A 21,466-nucleotide genomic window follows, 5' to 3' on the forward strand; every position below is an offset into this window, starting at 1 on the left:
GGGCTGATGTGATTAAAGCTGGAGCACGTCCACCCCTGTGCAAGCCATGGAGTCCTGACTCTGTGGATTTTCCTTAAAGCATCCATTTCTCCTCAGGATTTTATTACTGCCTCCAGTGATGCTGTAATTGCATGTGTAGGGCAGCAGGCCCCAAGTTTAATCTGCATTTCTCAGGGCCTGAGCTCCGTGCGGGCTGCCCGTGTTTGCACAGAGCTCAGCACAACAGGCTGGCTGCATTCTGTGGTTGCTGTTTTAATTCAAGTTATAATAAATAATAATGTCAGGTTGGAAATAAATCTTCTGTGTTTGGTCCATGACTGATCCTTCAGCTTGGTGCATGGCAGAAGCCCCAGCTGGGAAGGTTTGCTGCATCCCGTCCTGGATCTGACTCTTCACCACCCCTTCTGGCTCTGTCTCAGCTCAGTTCCCACTCAGGGCATTGCTACAGAACAGATAATTTCACCTTTCCTCTCATTCTGAGGCTGGTCACTGATATTAAAGACACTGCACAGGTTTGTTCACTCAGATCTCTCTGATCTGCATCATCTGGAGTGACCTAGTGCATCATTTCTTCATTTCTCAGTTACCTTGGCTTTACCAGAAAGCACAAACTCCTGGACAGTAATTATTCAGGCAGAGCATAGCTGCTTAATAGCATTTTCACAGGCAGCCAGTGACTATTGAAATATTGCTTTCCATAAGAACTGAAAGAATCAGGATGAATATCTCATGCTGTTTATATTTTACAATTAAGAAGTCTTCATTGCTGCTGTAAATCATCATTATCATGGCACAGTAACAATGAAACGGCAAAACTAAAAAGCAGTGCAGTTAGCTCAGATACAGCTGATATAACTTTGCTTTTCAGTGTTGCATATTCTTAGACCAATGCTCCATGCCAGTCCCTGTAGCCAAAAATACATCAAGAGCCTAAAAAAAGTAAAATAGAAACATCACTTCAAAATTATTTCAAACAACATATTTCCTTTTTTTTTTTCCTTTATACAGAGCCACAAAGAGAATGGGAAAGATTAAAACTCACCAAAAGCATTGCTTAATTCCTCACCAAGGTACGAGTAAATAAAACGTGCCACAGTAAGTTCAAATGGCAAAGAGTTTTCAAGAGGGGAAGGTGAATCATTTCTGTCAAACGCTGGAAATGTTAAATGGTTTTTAAATCAAAAATATGGGCACCACCAGTGACTCAAGCTGTGCTTTAGACATGTTTGGGGTGATTTTTTTCCAGCAGTCGGTGCTTGTCTCTCACACACCTTCTGTTTGTCTGAGATGAAATCGGGAGGCAATAAATGGAGCAGTTACTGGAGGAACCAGGTACCTTCAGCAGCAGAGCCATTTGTTCAGAAGGTACAAGTTCAGGCCCTTTGGAGAGCCGCAGCCCTTGGAATGGAGAGCTGCAGTACAAGCCAGGGGTGCTGGACCCTCCCACACCCCCCAAGTGATCTCAGCCCTCAGAGATCCTCACCCCACGGGAGAGATGGAGCACGGTGGGAAACAAGGATCCAGAGCCACCACAGTGCCCCCATCAGCAGCGTTCATATTTCATCCTAATGGCTAAAATGACTCTTAAATGAGGCCAGATTATAGGGCCAACCTAATTCACTTAGGCTGATGTAAATCCAGGTATCTGTTACAGCATCACATGTTGGGGCTCACCGCAGAGCAAAAGCTGCTGATAACCCCCCTCTCCCAAGGAGGAAGAGAAGCAGATTCCTCCCTGCCAGAGCCAGTCCAGGGCCCACTGAAGTCAGTACAAGCTCCTTCAGCTCCAGTGGGTTTGGGATAAGGCCCGCAGCGAGCTCTGGGCCAGCTCTGCTGCCAAAACGCAAAATCCTTTTCCATCGGCTTTGCCAGTTTGGTGTTAATACATGTGTGAAGGAGCTTGGGGCAGGGGAGGAAGTTTTTGAGGGTTTGTTTTTTCTTTAGCTGAGGAATGATTTCACCCTTGCCAGCATGTGGACTTTGTGCAAAAGAGCGGGAGAGGAGACGGGAGATCTTTTTCCTGAAGCCATCAGCTCCCTGCAGCAGCATCCCAGCAGAGGGTGGATGTGTCCATCCCAGCAGAGGGTGGATGTGTCCATCACAGGAACCTCTGGGTCCCTAAGGCCAGCTTAATCCCCCTCTCTGTGCTGCAGAAAGGCAAATCAGGAGTCATGGGTGGGCATCAGTACAGACCCCATCTCACCACACCCAGCTGAAACAAAAGGAGGGCTGATAAATGTGGGATGTGGGAGAAAAGTATCCCTTGGACAATAGTGAGCCTCCTATCCCAGTATAACGAGACCTGATGCAATCTAATATCATTTTTATCCCATTTTCCCCATAAAACAACCCTGCCCTGAGCCACCCTTCAGCTTTCTCGGCCACTCAGCACTTTCCCCACTGCCGAGTTTTATGTTGCACATGTCCCACACAAGATGCTGTTGCCCCTTTGGCTTTCCAGGGGAAGGGCTCTGCCTTCCTGTGGCTTTCAGAGCATGTAGCCCAGCCGGTCTCAGAATTAAACTGGGGCTTTTCCAGGCTGCCTCAGTATAAACAGTTTCAGTAAGGCACATGTTATACGGTAAGATCATCCGAAACCAAACATTTTCCCACTGCACACAATAAACATCCATAATAAATTACATTATACAAAATATATTTATGGCTAATTTTTTAATTTAAACCACCTGGGAAATTTTTGTTAGCCTGGTTGATATGAAGGTCTCAGTATTCTGGTAATCTAATGATATCTAATAGACAAAATAGTATGATGTTACAGCAGTCTCAAAGCTTTCATTTTCTGTATCCTAAGAGATCAAACTGGCAGAACCCATATTTTTTGAAATTTTATACATAATTGGTGATGCAATTGCCAAAAATAACCTATTCATAGAAGTCTTGCTCTTCTGGTTTCTAACTTACTGTAATCACGGAACAGAGCAGTGAACTGCTCTGCAATGGAATATGGGTTTGGGTCAGGGAGCAAGGGCTACGATTGTGTGGCAGTTTCCATTCTGTGGATTATTTTACAGGCAATTTAAATTTAGTTTGGAGTTTAAACAGGGCTAAAATGTAGTGCACCCATTCAGACATAAAAGCAATTCTTCAGAAAAGAAACAAAGCTGTAACTTGGGTATATTTCTTTGCTGAACCAAAATTTCGCTCCAATATAAGATTTTCTAAACAAAAGCTATCGATGTCAAAGGAGACAGGAGTGCTTCTGTTGCATAAATTAAGCTCAGAACTGTAATCCTTCCACCATAAAACTCTCATGCTCATCACAGACCAGCAAGATTTCCAAAAAGACTCCAGATCATCCCAGATCTCTCTCCAGCCAATACAAATCCCAGCTCAAGCCGTGCTGTGGATCTGCAACGAGCGCTGGCGGCTTGGTAGTTGCTGGACTCATTTTAAAGTGCAGCCCATAGCTTTAGCTACTTCCTTGCCTCCTGTTGTTCCTGGGACTTGGAGGCCATGTGGTACATTTCAGCCTTAACTCTGAATTTCCTTTATTCAGAGATCAAACTCCGACATTCCCTCAAGGTAGTGGGGGTTATGTCGTTGTGTATATCCCAGTTTAAAAGATAATGCTTCACTGAAACAGACCACAGCATTAAACCCTGAAATAAAACGAATTGTATTTCACTTCCCAACTCTTATTGCTGGATTAACTCACATTTCTTTCTCTTTGTTACATATTTAGCACCAAATACAATATTCATTGCAGGCTAGCTTCCCTCCTCCCACACGTATCCGTGGCTGCCCTTTCTTCCAGCAGCACTGGAGAAGGCAATGCCTCAGCACAGCCTGGAAATGCAAACAAGAGGGAGGGAACAGAAAGTCAATCAGTGATCAGACAGGGCTTCTTTATGCCCTGAGAATTTTGATTTTTTAATTTAAAATGGCAGTGCAAAGAGACAGAGTCCTGGGGACAGCAACACCCACTTCTCCTTAGGTTCTCCATCCCCTTCCCCACCTTGCTGCTCCTCTGCCAGCAAACACCTCCCTCCAGCAGATCCTGCAGCAAAGGGGTCCTGGAGGTGCTTCCTGGTGCTTACTGGTCTATATCATGGTCTCTGCTGGTCTTGGCTGGGTGTTTGGAACAGCAGCAGCAGTAACCTGTTGCACAGGAACAGGGCAGGAACCCACTGGAAAATCCATCACAGAGCACCGATCAAACCAGCGAGCCCAGACCCTGCTCTCCGCACCCAAACCTCAGCTCCCACACCCTGCTCCTCCTTCCCGTCTTTGACAAACCCATCATTGCATTGCCCTCAGAGCTGGGCACTCGTGAGGGTGCCTGTGCTGCAGGTAAGCAGCGCTGAGGATGGAAAACACTTTGTGCCAGATGTTGGCTCTGCGTTGTCAGAGCTGAACCTGGGTTTTTTAATGACCATTTCGTTTTTAAGTGCATTCCTGTGATCCCAGCCCTGAGCTTATGTCTCCATATGAAACTGCACTGCTTTAACTGGGTGCATAGATTATAAAACCAGGAAGAGTGGTCTGGTCTGCTACCCCTGTACAACACAGGCTACAGGAATTCCCTAAATTAATTCCTGTTTGGAATAGCTCATATCTTTTTAGAAAAACAGCCAACCTTAATTAAGACAAAGGACTTCCACTGATGTTGAAACCCACCCAGCTCTCAGTAAATAGTTTTACTGGTTAAATACCTTCACTACTTAAAATATGAACCTCATTTCTAATCTGCATTTGTCCAGTTCTAGCTCTGTCTACTGAATAAAATGACACTTGCATCTGCTAGTTTGAAAACCATGTGGGATTAAACCTTTTTCTGCTCTTCATAAGCCGCTTCTTGCCTAACTAAACTGAAATGATGTAAAACTGATTGTATTAAATTACATCAAAAGAACACCGACTTGCTCCAAAAATGACAGCAAACCTAGTTAAATTTTAAATAAACAAATATTATGAATTCTTGGTTGGAAACCTAAGTGTCTGAACAAGCCCTTCCAAAGCTAAAGTACATTTGTTTAAAAAGTGGTTTACTGCAAAGCAAGGCAATTTCTGTGGACAAGGCTTCATTAGCTGAGATTTCTGCTTCCCCACTGCCCTTTCCTCATCCACCTGGGGCAGGAGCAACCACCAACATTTTCTGTCTTCCACCACATACCTGTCCTGGCAGAAAATTCATTCCAATTTCTTCTTCATCAACTCAGACAGCTTTATCAGGGAGCTGGGCTCCCCGGGACAGGCAGAAATGCCTTCTCTGCCCAGCCACCTTTACTTCCATGGCAAGGCAATAAATATTTTACAATGGATATTCCTGCCACGGAAGCACACAATTAGTGTATTTGGGAAGCATCCCAGGGAACAGCACCCAGGCTCCTGCATATCAGTTCTGTGTTCCCTACAGAGAATTTTAGGGCCTTTGTGGGTGTACAGATATTGGTGTCAGGACTACAAGCACCCCAGCAGCCTGTGCATACCACAATCTCTCCCTAAACTATACACTGTACATATATTAATTATAATTACAAATATCAAGTGGATTTACCTGCTTTTCTCTGTATGTGCACACACAGACACAGCTGTTATGCACATAAATAAATATATCTCCGTGGCATAAGCAGAAAGGCATGTTCTGAACACACGTGTGTGCACACCTCTCCATAAGCACAGCCACATCCACACTTACTGAAATAAGTAGGTGAATAGGTGAATATGAACACTAATAGCCATTTATGGCAAACAACAATGAAAGCTGTCCCTGGAGCCCGCCTAGGGTAGGGCAGCCAAAATGATTGAGTATGTACAGGGCACTGCTGCAGCAATGGCACTCACTTGGGCCTCCTTTTAGAAATGATTAATATTTAACCGGCTTGGTGAACCTGGCTTTGGTTTTAGCTATGATTAGATAACAGGGCGCACAGAGCTGTCCCTCTGAGGACGTGGTGGGATGCCCGAGCAGCTGCCAGTCGTGCTTTGTGAGGAGACAGACAGAAAGTGAGAAGGGCAGAGATAGGAGACAGTGAAAGACAAAAAAAACCCCAAAAGTGCTCAGCTCCGTTTGTGTTTGTTTGGAAAGAAAAGGGGGAAAAGCAGCCCGAGAGGCCGGTATAATAAGATGCTGTAGCTTTCATGAAGGAGGTGAAATAATTTTAAACACAGACACACAATGAGTTTATTTATTTAGAAAGTTGTTAAATAGAGTCTGGGAATTCAAATATTCAATGTTGACATTGTACAGAGCTGGCGGGGAGCCAGCCCCGGCTCTCCAGAGGGACCCAATGGCCACGGCGCCCAGGCCCTCGCCCCTCCCAGCCCACTAACTAGGTAAAAGCCATTAGTTATACCCACAAGCAAGATCTGAATCCCAGTCAAATAATGTTGCCTCAGCCAGCCAACTTCAAAGGCGTGTAAGTGTGTTTGGCTTTTTAGTGCTGGAACTGCAGCAATATGTCACACTTTTGAAAGAGTTTTGTAAACAGTTCCTTCCCCTTTGTAGAAACATTTCTTAAGTTTCTTGTACTCCATGTAAACAGCGTTAATTAACAAGGGTTACATTTTTCATTTACAAGCGGGGCCGTATTAATAATAGCGGGCTCGCCTTTTCGGACCGTCCTTTTCCTTTGTGTCCTTCCCCTGCCCAGCCCCGCGGCCGGCCCGGGAGCAGCCGGGAGGCACCGCAGGAAAAGCTGGAACCAAATTCAGGGTTGGCTGATGGCCCTGAGCAAGAGAGGATAGAAAGGGTGGAGAGGGAATAAAGGGAAGGAAGGGAAAAAATGGAGAAGGATGTAAAAAAATGGAGGAGGAGAAAAGGAAAGAAAAGGAAAGAAAAGGAAAGAAAAGGAAAGAAAAGGAAAGAAAAGAAAAGAAAAGAAAAGAAAAGAAAAGAAAAGAAAAGAAAAGAAAAGAAAAGAAAAGAAAAGAAAAGAAAAGAAAAGAAAAGAAAAGAAAAGAAAAGAAAAGAAAAGAAAAGAAAAGAAAAGAAAAGAAAAGAAAAGAAAAGAAAAGAAAAGAAAAGAAAAGAAAAGAAAAGAAAAGAAAAGAAAAGAAAAGAAAAGTGAGAGAAAGAAAGAAAGTAAGAGAGAGCAGAGGAGGAGAGAAAAGAAGGAATGAAGGAAGGGCAGAAAGGGAGCGAAAAGCCACACGCGCGCTCTCCGCCCTGAAAAGGGTTAATGAAGCGCCTGGTGAAAATATGCCCGGCATATAATGGGATTGTCTGGCCCGTCCCCGCAGCCCCCGTGCCCGCGCAGGAGCCGCCCGGGGACAGCGCCGCGCCGGGGATGCCGCGGGCCGGGCCGGGCCGGGCCGGGCGGTTCCGAGCCGGGCGGTTCCGAGCCGGGCCCGGTGCCGGGGCGGTGCTGACCCGTGGCATCGGCGGCGGCTGGGCCGGGCCGGGCGGGGCGGGGTGCGAGGGACCGAGGGACAGACGGACAGAGGGACAGAGGGACAGAAGCACCCACGGCCGCCCCAGCGCCGGGCCCGGGGCATCGTTATCCGGGGCCCGCGGCGGTGCCGGCGCCCGGAGGCGGAGGCGATGGTAAAGCGATGGCAAATAAACAGCTCTGCCGAGAGGGCCGGCGGCCGGGACACGGCAAACGTCTCCCTGCTCGAAAACAAATTCCCGGACAGTCTTAAACAGGCAAATAAACTTGCCGGCTCTGTTTTTCAATCAAGCCTTTTAAGTACTAGACTGAGGCAAATTACAGGCGCAGGAAAACCTGCTGAAACTTAGGAAAGTGCTATTTTACTATCTCAGATGGTTAGAGGGATCTGGATCTACCTTGACTGCACTAAATTGCCTGTAAAAAAGTGGTGATAAAGTGTAAAAGTAACAAGTGCCTCCTTATTCACGTGTGTTCCCCTAATCTGATCACCTTCTGTCTCTTTATGAGGCTACTGGGCGGCTGGGCTGCCCCGGGCCGGCGCTGGGGCGGGGGTTATTCGGGGATACGCTTGCACCGGGCGGGCACGAACCCACCCGGGGGTAAATGCGGCTGTCCCGGGGCTGTCCCGGGGCGCGGATCCCCGCGCAGGTGCAGCGCGGCCGCGGCCGGCAGGGCCCGCACCCCGGGAGCGCGGCGGGCACACCGACTGCGGCGTGTGCTTCGCCTTATTTTTACAGCTGGACATTTAAAAAATTCACTGGCTGTTCCCCGCGTGGCTCTTTTTGTTTCTTCTGAATTATTTTTGTATTTGTTTTGTTTGTTTTTGTTTTTTTTTTTAAGAGGGGGGCAAAGCCTCGAAATTATTTTTTAGCAATTTTGCGCTGAGGTCAAGAAAATACCCTTCAGGTATTCTCCCTTAATTAGGAGGGAAAAGCTTGCCAGGGTATTGGCGACAGTCACGCAATCGGGGCGATTTTTTTGTTTCACGCATAAAGCAATAAAAGTGAAATAATACAAGAAATGCGCTTTATCCCGATCTGTATCTTTTTCCACGTAAAAGAGTGAAGGCTGCGAAGTATTTTCCTATCCCTAACTCAGACAGAAAGAACTGAAAAGCTAAAACCTTTTTCTCTCGAATTAAAGAGGTCGCCTGCAGCCCTCCTTCCACTTGCCATGAAACTGAGACGCTCTTCGGGGGGGAAACAAGCAGCTTTTCGGAACACAAAAAAAGAAATAAATCCCGGCTTTTTAAATATGATTTCCTTTATGAGTCGATTGTAACCGAAGGATTATTTAATGCAACACATCTGTCTAGAAGGGGAAAGTGCTGCTGCTGCTGCTGCTGCAAGACGCGCAAAGTTTGCAGTCGATCGGATCTCGCCCGAGGAGCTGGAGCCGGAGCAGGAGCAGCAGCAGGAGCCCTGCATCGCTGCGCAGCCAGCAAAGCAAGGGAGAGGCGAGGAAACCTGACGGATCCTGTCGGGGATGGGAGATTTCCCCCCCCCCCATAATTAGCTCCAAAGCACGGATGGCAACCTTGAGATTTAAAAATTTATTTGTTTTCAAATTGAGGGCGCTGGACTGTCCACTTTGAGATCACCTAATCAAACGCAGGTTGCTGCTGTTGTTCAGGTTCAGAGAAAAGCTGATGATGATCCAGAGACATCTTTCACTTCCCCTTTTCCACGCTTCTCTATTTTTTCCCCCTTCACAAATAAAGTGTAAATAAGCATCTGCTTTTTACGTCACTCAACTTATGCAACATTTCATCTGACTTTTTTTCCTCCTGCCCATTTTTTTTTTCACTCGGGAATGTGAGTTGCCATCGCCATGGATATCAAATGAAACTTGCCCAGATGTGTCAGAGAAAATAAAGACATCGGTTGCTTTTAAAATAGGACGCGAAAGCTGGCGAAGTTTTGTTGTTGAATCCCTCAGTTTTAAAAGAAGAATAAAAATTATTTTTAAAAAGGAAAAAAAAAGAAAAAAGGAGCCCCAACACTGCAGCAGTTAAAAGCAGAGATCCCTATCATAAAGGAGAAACAGATGGGGTGAGCGTAAGACAAATAATTAAGTAAGTCGGGCTTTGCGTGTGGACGGCCGAGCCCTCGCCTCGCGGAACACAGACCTTCGGGCGGCCAAACTGTATAAAAAAGTGCTGGAAAAGCGCCTGAAATTACAACATTTACATCAACTTTTCGCGGGTGACTCCGGCGGGCTGGGAGGCGCTCGGCGCTGTCCCCGCGGAACCGCGCGGGGCATCCCGGCCCCGCGGAGCGGCCCCAGCGCGCTTCTCCCGGGGCTCCGCGCCCGCCGGGAGCCGCTCTCGGGCCCGGACCCGCGGGGCAGCCCGGGCAGCTCCGCTCCGGTACCTGCGCCCGCCGCTCGCCGCCGCCCTCCCCCGCGGAGCCGCCGCTGCCCCTCCGCGCTCCCCCCGCGCCCCGGGCCTGCGGCAGCGCACAGCGCCCACTATAGGGCCCGCAGCCTCCCGCACCCCCTCCCCGACCCCCCCGCTCCAGCCCCCGGCGGCGGCGGCGGCAACTTCAGCGCTCGCCACTGAACTTTTCCTCAACTCCTTCCCCACCTCCCGCCGGCCGCCCGCAGCCCCCGGCCCGGCTCCGGCCGCCGCTCCCCCCGCCCCGGTCCCGCCGCCGCCCGCCGAGCCGAGCCGGGCCGAGCCGGGCCGAGCCGAGCCGGGAGGCTGGGAGGGGATGCTGCAGGTTGCCTGCGAGCTCCGCGCCGCACCAGACATGTCTATGCAACATGGCAGAGAGGGAGGGTGAAAAGCCAAGAGAAAGGGGTATTGCACCTACTTGCGGCCAGCTTCCTCGCCCTGCCCTTGGATCGCATGCTGCCAGTCCCGCGGCCGATGCTGGCGTGGGCTTGGGGTAGGGGGGGGCTTTTTTTTTTTCCTCCCGGAGCTTTTCCTCCTTTTTCGCTCCCCCTCTCCCTCTCTCCTCTCCCTCTCCCGCACACACACTCTCCCTTTCTCTCAATCCCGGCTCGCTATCTCTCCAGCATTGTCAGTTTGGACACCTTCGCACATGCGCACGGGCGGCTCCCCCCCGCTCTTCAACATTTCAGCGCCGCCAAAAAAAAGTTTGCAGCGATCCATCACGGCCGGTGGGGACCCTGACAGCCGGCACCGGGGCCGGGACGGGCCGGGACGAGGCGCGCAGCCGCCGCCGGGCTGCGCCACCGCGGCCGCGGGGCAGCGGCTCCGCCGCCTGCGCACCGGGAGGGGCTCCAGCGAGGCAGACCCGGCTCCCGCGGGGATAGGGCTGGGGGGAGAGGTGACACCTTTTTTTCTGCCTTTTTTCCCCTTTTTTTAATGGGATGTTAATGCTGTTCTGGAGTCTTTGCGAGGTTTAAATAGTTTATTCTCACCCGGCAGCAATTACCGTAGATCTTTCCGCATATAGAGGCAGAGAGATATAATTTGATTACATGTTTTATTATGTATGCGGACCATGAAATCGTACACTTTCCCGGCGCGCACACTTTTTCGCCACCTTGAACTCGGCTCAGCCACCGCCGCTTGGGCAGAAAAAAAGCGTTTTAAAAACAGTAACGCCGACCGCTCTAATCTGTTTTAATTACAGGGTTTGCCAATCAAAGAGGGAGCGCGCAGAAATTGGGAACTCCTTTAGGGGATGGCTGTGTCCGAGGTATGAATCAATCCAAACTACGTATAGATTTTCCCCCGGTACAACCTCCTTGCATTAAACAGTTTTGTTCAATACCTTCCATGCGCTATTTATGTTCCCATTAATATCTGTTGCAAATCCTGCCAGACACCATAAAAGAAAATTACAATCTTTCAGACTCGGGGCTGCGCCAGTACATACACGCTGCTCAACTTTTTGTTTTAATAAAATCCTCAGCATCGCCCCTTCCCCCTTCCATCCCACCTCCCACCCCCGGCTGCCGGTGCTGCGGATGAGGCCGCCCGCGGAGCCCCCCTCGCTCCGCACCCACCGGTGCCAGCGCCGCGCTGGGGCGGGGGCCCCGCGGCTCCCGCGCTGCTGCCCCGCACGCCCGGCGCAAGCGCTTCAACCCGCACTGCGGAGCCGTCTTTGATGCCAGTCGTTCTTTTTAATTTGTAACTTGGAGGTTTTTTAATTTTTTTTTTTAAGGACAAGCAGCTGCTGTCTGGACATCCCCCCGCAGCCTGGCAGGGGAGCGCCTAACGCCCCGGAGCTGGAGGGAAAGGAGGGCAGGGCCCCCAAGCCCCTGCAGCCATCGGGGTGCCCTGTCCGGGCTGTCCCGGGAGGAGCTGGGCCACTCTGTCCCGGGACAGCCGGGGAGCGGCCACGGGCCGCGCGGGGATGCGCGGGGGATGCGCGGGGCCGGGGCTGCTCTCGGGGTCCCGGCACTGCCCGAGCCCGGAGCTCGCTGGCAAACAGCGCCTTTACACCGGGGCCGCACCGAGCTGTCCCCAGATCACCCCTCGCACACCCCCGACCTGCGGCGCCGGGTCACTCGGGTAAAACGCCCGTGAACTTGCAAAGTCAAACCGCGCCCCGGTTCAAGCGCAGACCCCGCACAGCCCGGGCAGAGATGCGCGTCCTTCCCCGTGCCCCGTGCCCGCTCCAGCCGGGCGGCCGAGCCCCGTGCGGGGCCGGGGGCACAGACGCGGGATTCCCGGGCTGGCAGCGCTGCCCCCGGCCGTGCCCGGCTGGCACCGCCACCTGCCCGCCGCCCCAGGGCCCCGGAGCCCGGCAGGTGCCGCGCCGCCCGCCCGGGGCTCCGGCACCGGCACCGCCCGCTCGGCCCCGCCGGGTTCGCCCCCATCCCCGGACAGTGCCGGGCAGCCCCCCGGGAACTCCGTTTCGTTCGTGCGGGGAAGCTCCGCAGCCTCCGCTCCCTTCCCGGCCGCGGGGATGCGGGGCGGCTTTCAGCGCAGAAACAGGGATTAAAATATGGGGAAATATTTTTCCCCAAATCGAATCTATTTCTAACACGGGCTGGGAGACCAAAGGCACCCCCTCAAACAGAGGTTTCAGGGCATTCCCCGTAACAGGAAATTTTCTCTTCCTTACATTATAATTGAGCAAGCACCGCAGTCTACTTGGAGAAAAGTTGGAATTCTTTATCGAGGTATTTGTTGTGCTATTGTCTTTGTGCAGTGAACTTTACATCGTGTTATTCAATCTCAATCTATATTCTCCTAGCTACCAGTAAGATTAATTTAATCATTGTAATGCAATTATTAATACTGTTTACCCAACGCTTGATTTCAGGTTTGCTGGTAAGAAATTAAGCTTCTTGCTGGGTGACCGAAAAGCTATGCAGGGATTTCCAGCCCACGTCGAAATAAAACAGTCCTCTTTATTTAGTCTCAGAACTCCAGCTTTCAGCCACGGGCTCAATTAGCCAAAATGGAAACAATTTTCATTCATTGCAATAACTCACTGTTCTGCTGATCACTTTCAAAATATACACTTTATTATTATATGCTGACCTCGGTGCCGCGGAGTGGCAAGGCTAGAAAGAGGCAGAGGGATCTCTCCAGCCCCCTTGGGCTGTAATTATTAGAAATTAATTGGGTTCAGGACCCTGGGTAGCATGGGTAAATTAATAGCTTGTCTGGTTGTTTAAATCCGAATTCTCAGTCCACAGGAGAGCAGGGGAGGGAGGCTCTCCCTCCCCAAAGCCGCCCCGGGAGAGCGCGGCGGGGCTGGGGCAGCGCGGAGCCGCCGGCTGATTTCCCTCCTTCTTTTCACCAGCGCATTGTTTTCGGGGAGCTATTTAGGGGTTAAAAATCAAAAATAAAGATCCTGTATACTTGGAGCTGTCGTGCGGGAGTAAAAGTGAAAAGGGAGCCTTAGGCAAAAGGAAATTACTGCAAGCCCGCGTGACCTTTCCGAGAGGTAATCAATCAAGTGATCAACAGGGATATTTATCATTGCTAGATGGGGCTACTTTACAAATGCACGGGAGGGGGGGCTGGGGGATACACACACACACACACAAAAGTTTGGATAAACCCGATAAGTCTGAAGACAAATTCGGAGACTTTAATCACTGGGAAGATTGCACATTTTCCTTTCCGAGCTCTCAGAAGGAAAGGGAAGGAGAAAACCACTGCAAAGTTTCCCAGCAGAAAACGCCTCCTGTACTAGGTGGTCACATGGAAGCTGTCCACTTTGCTTTGCAGTCCTGGGAAAGGCTGGGAACGACAGATGTGATTTAAAAAAAAAAAAAAAAAAAAGGCTCCAAATACAAGGGAAAATAATAGCTAGAGATCGAGGCTTTGATAACTGGGCTCGGTGTTTGTTTTTATGTAATGTGTTTTTATTTGCTGGCTTGAAACTCGGAGCTGTGGAGCTCAGCCCTGCCTGTGTCTAGTCCCCGAAAGGGTTAACGCCGAAAACAAAACAAAAAAAAAAAAAAAAACACCCCATGCCCCCTACTATATGAAATCAGCGATCTGGTTCAATTAAACTTGCTCTCCGTAGCATAAAGCATCCACCACAATACAGGCAATGAAATCCAACAATAAAAGCCCATGCATTTTCTGCACAGTTTCCTTCTCCCTTGTAAAACATGCCGTCGTGTAAGCACCAGACATTTAATTTTGCTTCCTATAACTTACCGGATTCCTTAACAAACCTACTCTGACCACTTTTTTTTATTATTTTTTTTTTTTCCTTTTCTCTCCCCCTTTTCTTTATTTTTTCCCTGCTTTGCGCTGTGCTCCACGCACAAAAGCCTCGCTGTCTGCGCCCTGCGCTGCTGCTGCCTCCAAACCACTTTAGAGGCGGAGGAGCCCCCGCCGCCCCTCGGGAGCGCTGCTGGAGCCGCGCTTGCGGAGAGATCCGCGGGGAGATGAGCGCGGAGCTGCGGAGAGATGAGCGCGGAGCAGCCGCCGCCGCCGCTGGGGCTCGCCCGGCCCTTGCGCGGCTCTTGCGCGCTCCTTGCGCGGCTCCGCGAGGCCCTTGCGCGCTCCCGCAGCCCCTGCGCGCTCCCGCCCGGCCCTTGCGCGCCCCTGCGCGCCGCACCGCGGTCTGCGGCGCCCCCTCGCGGCCGCGGCGCCGCACTGCAGGGCACGGGCCGCTGCGCTGCCCGCGCGGGGGAAAAGAGAGAAAAACATCCCAAAAAAACTCCCAAAAAAACCTCCCGAAAACCGGGTTTGGGTGGAACCGGGCTCAGGGCCCGGTACCGGCGGCTGCCCGGGGCTTGCAGCAGGCCCGGGGCGAGGCTGTCCCTGCTGGAAGTGCCGCTGGAAACGCGCGGCAGCCAGGGATGAACGGGGAGACGCGCACGGCTCTCCCCGAGAAACGCTGCCCAGTGAAAATGGAGCAGGGTGCCCGCTGTGAGCAAGGTCTTGTTTCTGCCTGTGGGAAGGACCTGGATTTCCACAACATTGAGACTGAAAGAAAAACAGAGGAAAATGAACAGGCCAGAGGCAGGATTGAAAGCGCAGCATGGAGGCCACCGTGGTAAATGGGGACACTGGAGAACTGAACCTGATTTTCTGCTGCCTGGCAGATTTCTTGTGTTACTTTGGTGTTTGGCTGCATTCCCCCACCCCTCACCTGAAATGGACAGAGGCATCTCCAAACCCAAAATCTGGAGGTCTCTGTTTTAAGGCGCACAGCAGGGTTGTTTGCCTCTGTGCTCAGTCCCACTAGAAGATGGCGATGCAGGACCATCCCTGATCAGGCAACAGGACTCACATACTATCTAACTGCAACCAAAATAGTCATTTACCCCTGTGCCAAAGAGAGGTGCAATCAATATCCCAAACTCAAGCTCTTTTCCAAGAGTAAAAGCATTTTCTGGCCAAAAATGTGATATCCTCATATCCTCAGGAGGTTACCCCCAGCACTTCTTAAAGGAGCGTCAGCGGAGAACGTAACTAGAAAAATTAAAGAGTAGGAGGTGGAAAGTAATTACAGGCCACTAGAGACAAACAAACATGTTCTGAATGTAGACAAAACATTGAACAGAGGAGAATTAATAGTACTACAAATCAAAAGGGAAAAATGTCAGGAAAGATCAACAGAAAGTGAACATCCTATTTAAAGCAAAAATAGAAACAATTGAAATCACAGTGAAACGGAAGGGAGGAGGAATTTGAAAAGCAACTTGAAATCAAAATAAAGGAATGGGACACATTTTACTCAATACAGTGATAGTGAAACCTGATGCATGAATATTGTAGAAAACTGAAGTATCACCATGAAGGTGTGTCAGCAGGTGAGAGAAAACCTCAGCTGGTCAGACACGAGAGTTCAGTGATTGATTCCCATTGGGACAGGCTGGCTCCCATTCTGCAAAGTGAACTGGGCAAGGCTGGAAAATCCCTGCAGAGGATGAAAGGGGATTTTCCAGTATGTCCCAAAACCTTCCCCTTCCTCCCTGGCCTCCCCAGTGATTTTCCAGAAGGAAGGAGCTGGGCACTGGTGAGATCTGGGCTTTGAGGGGCTGTTGTCCCCTTTGGCCAAAGCAAAGATGAACAGCAGGGGCTGCTCAGCTCTAGCCAGTCACTAAAACACTCTGGTGAAGCACAGTTTCTTTAGTTGAAGCCACATTCTGAACAGGCCTTGGGAAGATTTGGATATTAAGCTGTTTAAAGATATTTAAAGCTGTTTAAAAATATGACAAAATACAAGGAGTAAAACTGTAATGGGATGATGGCAGACAGGCTTTCAGTGCTGAAATAAATGGCATTTTGAAATGAAAAAATGAAATCCTGTCTTTGTGTGGTGAAAGCTGTGTCATGACCAGGGACTGTCATCACAAATGTGGGCTCCCCTTTTTTAGGGCTTTATCTCCTTTTACTCACGGTGTAGCTTCCAGGCTTCTTGCTGCTTGTCTGTAAAGGAACCACAAAGGCAGGTTAACACATCAGCCTTTATAAAATCCACAGCCCCATTTTCCCCCTCAAAGCATAAGGAACACATTCATATTTCACTCTCATTTCTCTCCAGTACAAAAGCACAGGGTCAGAATTAATGAGCAAAGTATTTGTGTGACGTTTTATATTGTATTGGCATTTATATAGTGCTTTTCACAGGCTTCATGTCAAAACCCTTTACAGGGCAATAAATCATATACCTTTGCTGATGAAATTGTGTGTAGGCAATTGGGCACCTATCCTGCCCTCAGCAATGTCCCACGTGCGAGACACGGGGAGTGTGATGAAACCTGCAGAAGTGGGGCTGAAAAAAATGGATGGAGGTCAAACCTTCCCCCCTTAATATCCTGCAACACGTTAAAAAAGTCTTTAGAGCCCACTCGAACAGCCACAGGAAAGACCTAACCTTAACATGACAAAGCTTCTATTACAGTCTGAATTACTCAACATGCAAATCGAATTGCGGGGCTTACACTTAACCCCAGGTTTTTTTGCCTCTGAATTTGAACAAGTTGTCCATTTACATGGAGAATAAGGATTTTTTTCAATTGAATTAATTTCTAAGAACAACGTCCATTCGTCGAATTTTGGTTGTCAGGCTTTCTGTAAGTGTTCACAGCTATCCCTCCTAACACCGAGTCTGCAATGTGACAATGCATCTCTGCCCTGCTGGCGTTCCCCCTGTTATTTGCAGTTTTAGATAACGAAGAGTAATGAAGTTCTGAGAACTGTGTGCCCGATTACACTGACTCTTTTACACGTTTATTTGCATTCCTGCCGTGTTTCCAAAGCCACTTCGGGGTAAGGAAAAAAAAAAAAAAAAGGAGGAAAGTCGTTTAAAGCTTTTTGGGGGTTGGGAAGCAGGAGCCAGAGTTCTGCTCCGCTCTCGGTCTGGGGAAATCGCAGAATTTTGTCTATTTCAGGGAATTTTGGATTCATTGGTGCCAAAGGAAGCTTTGTGGAGAGCCCTCCTGGCAGATTGTAGCCCCTCCTTCCAAGCCAGCCCCCAGACGGCACAAAGGCAATGGCTCAGGAGCAAATGGAAAATCTTTGTGGTAGCTCAACACCATTCGAAAAGCACTTTTCCACCTCTGCTATCTGTAACACGTGAAAACTGATAACATTCTGCACATACTGGCTGACAGTTCAAATGCATTAGAAACAACCTGGTTATGATTTATTGGCCGGAAGAGCTGTCAGAATAATTTGTAAATGTGAAAGAATAAAACAAAACAAAAAAAAAGTGCTGCTCTCCACCAAACAGACATTTAGATTACTTAATCTCGAATCAAAGTAATCCAGAGGTAGAACAAAAGGTAAAAGCACATTGCCAGCTCCATTAACCGCCTGGGCTGTGTTAGAAGTGGGTTCTTGCATTAATGTCCTGTGAGACCTGTGCAGATGCACAGCCAGGGAAGGAACTGACCTGGCCTCTGCTTTCTTTGGAGTTTTGTGCTCCTTGCAGAGCTCAAATCCACACGTTGGTGTTGTGCTCTGATGGCAGCAGAGCCTGGTTTTATCTCTTGTTCCCATCTGGGTACACAACCTATTTAGCAGTTTAAGGAATGATCTGTAAATAACACACATGCACGGATTTCACTGAGATGGGTGACAAGGATAATTAAAATGCTCTTTTCAGTGGGAGACACTACCAGCACCAGCAGTTGAAGCTGAAGTTCAAGAGTAACCAACACATTAAAGCCTGAAATTTCTATTCTTTCTGGCAGCAACACATTTGAAGATTAAATTAGACAAAATGTTTGTTACAACAAACAGACTTCTGTTAGCATTCAGGATTATGCTGCCAGTCAATGTTTATTATGCTTTTGGTCCTATATATTCTAAAGGTCTCAATTTCCTACTTCCATAATTTTTTGATCAGTTTTGTTTAAACTGGAAGCCTTTTGCTTTTCACTTTAAAAATTACTGCTTCTTAAAACTTCTAGCAGGTTATGGTATCTGGAATGAGTACTAAGGAAAAGGAAACAAGCTAAAATAAATTACTATCTAATCTAACCCATCTGACGACTTCTAAGGTACCTATTATTGTGGTATCAAAGAACTGGATCTCTGATAGCTTGTGATCTTTGATCTTAAATTGGACCTCCAATAACATTTTTAATTAAACATCTCATTTGATGCCTGCTGGAGCTAAAATGCAAATAGTGTCACATAAAGGATGAAAGTTAAGAGAGCGAGGAACAGAAAACCATGGCAGGTTATAGTGTGGTGATTGTACCAAAACAAAGAACCCCATCCTCCAGACCCAGTGGAATTAAAACAATCAGCTCAAGGTTCAAAGACTGAGCAGAAACTACCTAGAAATGAATAATGTGTTCAAATTATTAAAATTAATAGTGAATAAAATTGAATTTTATTCACTATTATGTGAATAAAAATTTTATTCACATAATAGTGAATAAAATTGTTTGTCAGAAGCAAATTTGAGGTACTCCCAAGAATGACTTAGAAAAATTGTCATTTATTTTTACTTCCTTTGCCCTCCAGCCCCCAGCAAATATTCCACTCTGTTGTAATCCTTCACTAGGAATTTCATAGCACTTCCACACTGGCTGAGGCAAACCATGCTTGTCCTCTTTGAAAATGCTTCCAAATCATTTTGTGCATGGGAATTGCTGCTATTAAAGCACAAATTCACTGCCAGACTTTATTCGGCTGCATTCAGAGTTGATTTGGAAGTGATTTCTGAGAGGCATGAAGAAGGAAAGCATCCTCAGAGCGCTGCTGCTCCAGTTTGTGGAGGGTTTTGTGAGAGCACACGTGGACCCACACCTCCTGTCAATGCACACACACAGAGCCTGCAGCTGGCAGCACTTCAGCTCCTCCCTCACCAGATCAGAATTGTTCCCTTGTTGTTTTGGACATCAGCACAGACAGCACTGCTCAGAACTTTCTGCTAGGTAGGGAATCCCCAGAGAAATCCATGGCGCTTAAACACAATGTGTATTAGAAACCCATCAAGTGAAGGGTCGTGATACTTTGACTACAGAATAATTATTTTTTAAAATGTCTTTGCAAGTTTTTCTAAAATATTTCCATTTTTTTCTTTCATTCTGCACTCATCACCATAATAAGAGCACACTAAACAGCTCAAAGGCATTTTTTTTTTTTCCACAGAGGAGGATGAGTACATGTGAAGTGATTTGTGAGATTTAAACTTTTCACTTTGATACAGCTCTGTGTGAAGAATAACCACTCTGACAGCTCTGAAGCCTCTTGGTATCTGCTGCCTGGAAAGGGCAGAGTATAAGCACTAGTCATCCACACTTATCTGAGGTCAAAATTCAGCTCTTTTCTTTCAATTGTCACACAGATAATGACCAAAAAAAAAATTGCAGCCACAACCACAGCAAGCAGTAAATAACAATAGGTATCAGATTCCAGCAGGAACAATGATGAATTTACATTTATTTCACACTCCAGCTGGCATTCCTAACTGCAGGAAACTAAAAAACCATGAAGGTGAAGAGCCAATTTGTGATCTCCTTCAGATGGAGCATCAGGGCTGGTGTTGAAGAGGGGATCAGCCCCAGCAGAGCCATCCCATCCCCTGCCAGTCCCCTGAGATCCCAGCAGACCCTCCCTGCTCACACTGCAATGCTCCATCCACATCTCATGTTAGAGCAGGAGCAGCCAGTCCTGCACAGCAGAACCTGTGAAGAACAAGCGACAAAACCCTACAGAAGAGGCAGGAGAGCAAAGATTCCATTTTTCTCCTTCACATTTCCTAAGGTAAATGTGGTTTAGCCTTTTGGTTTTCATTTTTCAGGGAAGTCCTTAAGCCTAGTTCACAGCAGCCTTTATGGCTGAGAGCTCATCCATCAAGAGCAAAATCTCACATGCAAAGTTCATGACAGAGTGGTGAGGTGCAAAGTTGAAAGAGAAGGAAAACAATTTTTCCCATCCCAGAAATCCTTTCTGAATTTCAGAAGCACTCTCAATCACGAGATGACCTTAGAAGTGGGATTTGCTTGTTGTTTGGGGATTTTGTTTGTTTTTACAGAAGCTGAGGGAAAAAAAGCACTCCAACATCATCATAACTGAGAATCTGGGCTCTCTTGGAATGTCAAGACTTTGGGGGTTAAATCCTTCTTCTCAGAGAAGCAGATGAGGGTTAGAGCCCACCCCCTCTAAATCCTACCCTGAAAAGAAACATTTTATTGCAGAAGTTTCACTGAAACTGGCCTGTTCCCACAAAATATTTCAGTGGTGAGAAGTAAAGAGTTCCCAAGTGTAAAGCTCTGCCAAAGAATTCCCAATCATTTCTAGCCAGAGAGCAAGGAAATGTGTTATTCTGCCATCAGTGGAGAAGGAAGCCCCTGTCCCAGTGGTGCTGTAAGGTCACGCTTCATCTTGTCCCCAGCAATTTGTGTGTGCACCCACAATTCCAGTACCTGGAATCATGCAGGGCCATTTCCTAGTGCATTTCAACAGTTTGTGCTGCAAATGCCTGTATAAAAACAACAAACATGGCCAAAGAACACAGGCAGAAAGCTACAGTGACCTCTTTTCTATCCTTTTACAGCAATCTCTCTTCTACACATGCGCTCCCCTTCATGATGTATGAAGAGATTTTGGAAATAAATCTTTCCAAAATATTTGCTCTTTAAACCTACATGGTTTTAAAAGACAGGTGGGATCCAGGTTTCACCTCTGGCACTTAGCACTCGCCTCTTGCTCACATATTGGGAAAGGCTGGGAAGGAGAAGCTCTAACTTTGCCTGATATTGAGTGCAAGGTGACACCTCCCTGATCTGTCAGAGTTCAAACTCCTTCTGGAGGACAAACCAATCAGCCCACACTAACTCCATCTTTTTCCCAAATTTCCTTTGCTATCCCCAAACAGGCAACACAACACCTGCTGTTATCCCAACAAAGCAAGTGCTACCAGGGAGGAAAAGCACTTTATGTTACAGAGCAAAGAACTTCTCTGCTGGCTGCTGTCAAACAAAATCCAGCTGAGCAAAATAAATCCTGTTTTCTTACTGAAGAAGTCCTCATGTGCTCAAAACAACCCTGAAAGAGCTCAAATGCTTCATCCAGTTTTTAATTAATTCTATCTAGACACGCAGCAGTCTGAGGAGCTGCAGTGTTATATATAAAACCTCCTTACGTTTCACTATTTACATTGTGTTATTCTCTGGCTATTTCCCAACTTTATTCCCTCACCCCAGAGATCAATTTAGGCACCAAAATAAAATATGATCTTATCTTTGCAGTGCAC

The 21,466-nt window shown here is 48.0% G+C and overlaps 1 protein-coding gene across 4 annotated transcripts in view; it reads right to left on the reverse strand.

Annotated features, from left to right (window-relative positions):
- MECOM (MDS1 and EVI1 complex locus) overlaps positions 1-10,339 on the reverse strand; it is a 325,715-nt gene extending 315,376 nt beyond the window's left edge. For all 4 annotated transcript variants that reach the window (XM_059479099.1, XM_059479093.1, XM_059479098.1 and 1 more), the window contains exon 1: positions 10,169-10,339. In XM_059479099.1, coding sequence (XP_059335082.1) covers positions 10,169-10,205 — 37 coding nt within the window. In that variant the 5' untranslated portion in view covers positions 10,206-10,339. The remainder of the gene's footprint in view (positions 1-10,168) is intronic.
- Between the last annotated feature and the right edge of the window lie 11,127 nt (positions 10,340-21,466).

The sequence above is a fragment of the Ammospiza nelsoni genome, chromosome 10, assembly GCF_027579445.1.
Source record: "Ammospiza nelsoni isolate bAmmNel1 chromosome 10, bAmmNel1.pri, whole genome shotgun sequence".
Classification (NCBI taxonomy): Eukaryota; Metazoa; Chordata; class Aves; order Passeriformes; family Passerellidae; genus Ammospiza; species Ammospiza nelsoni.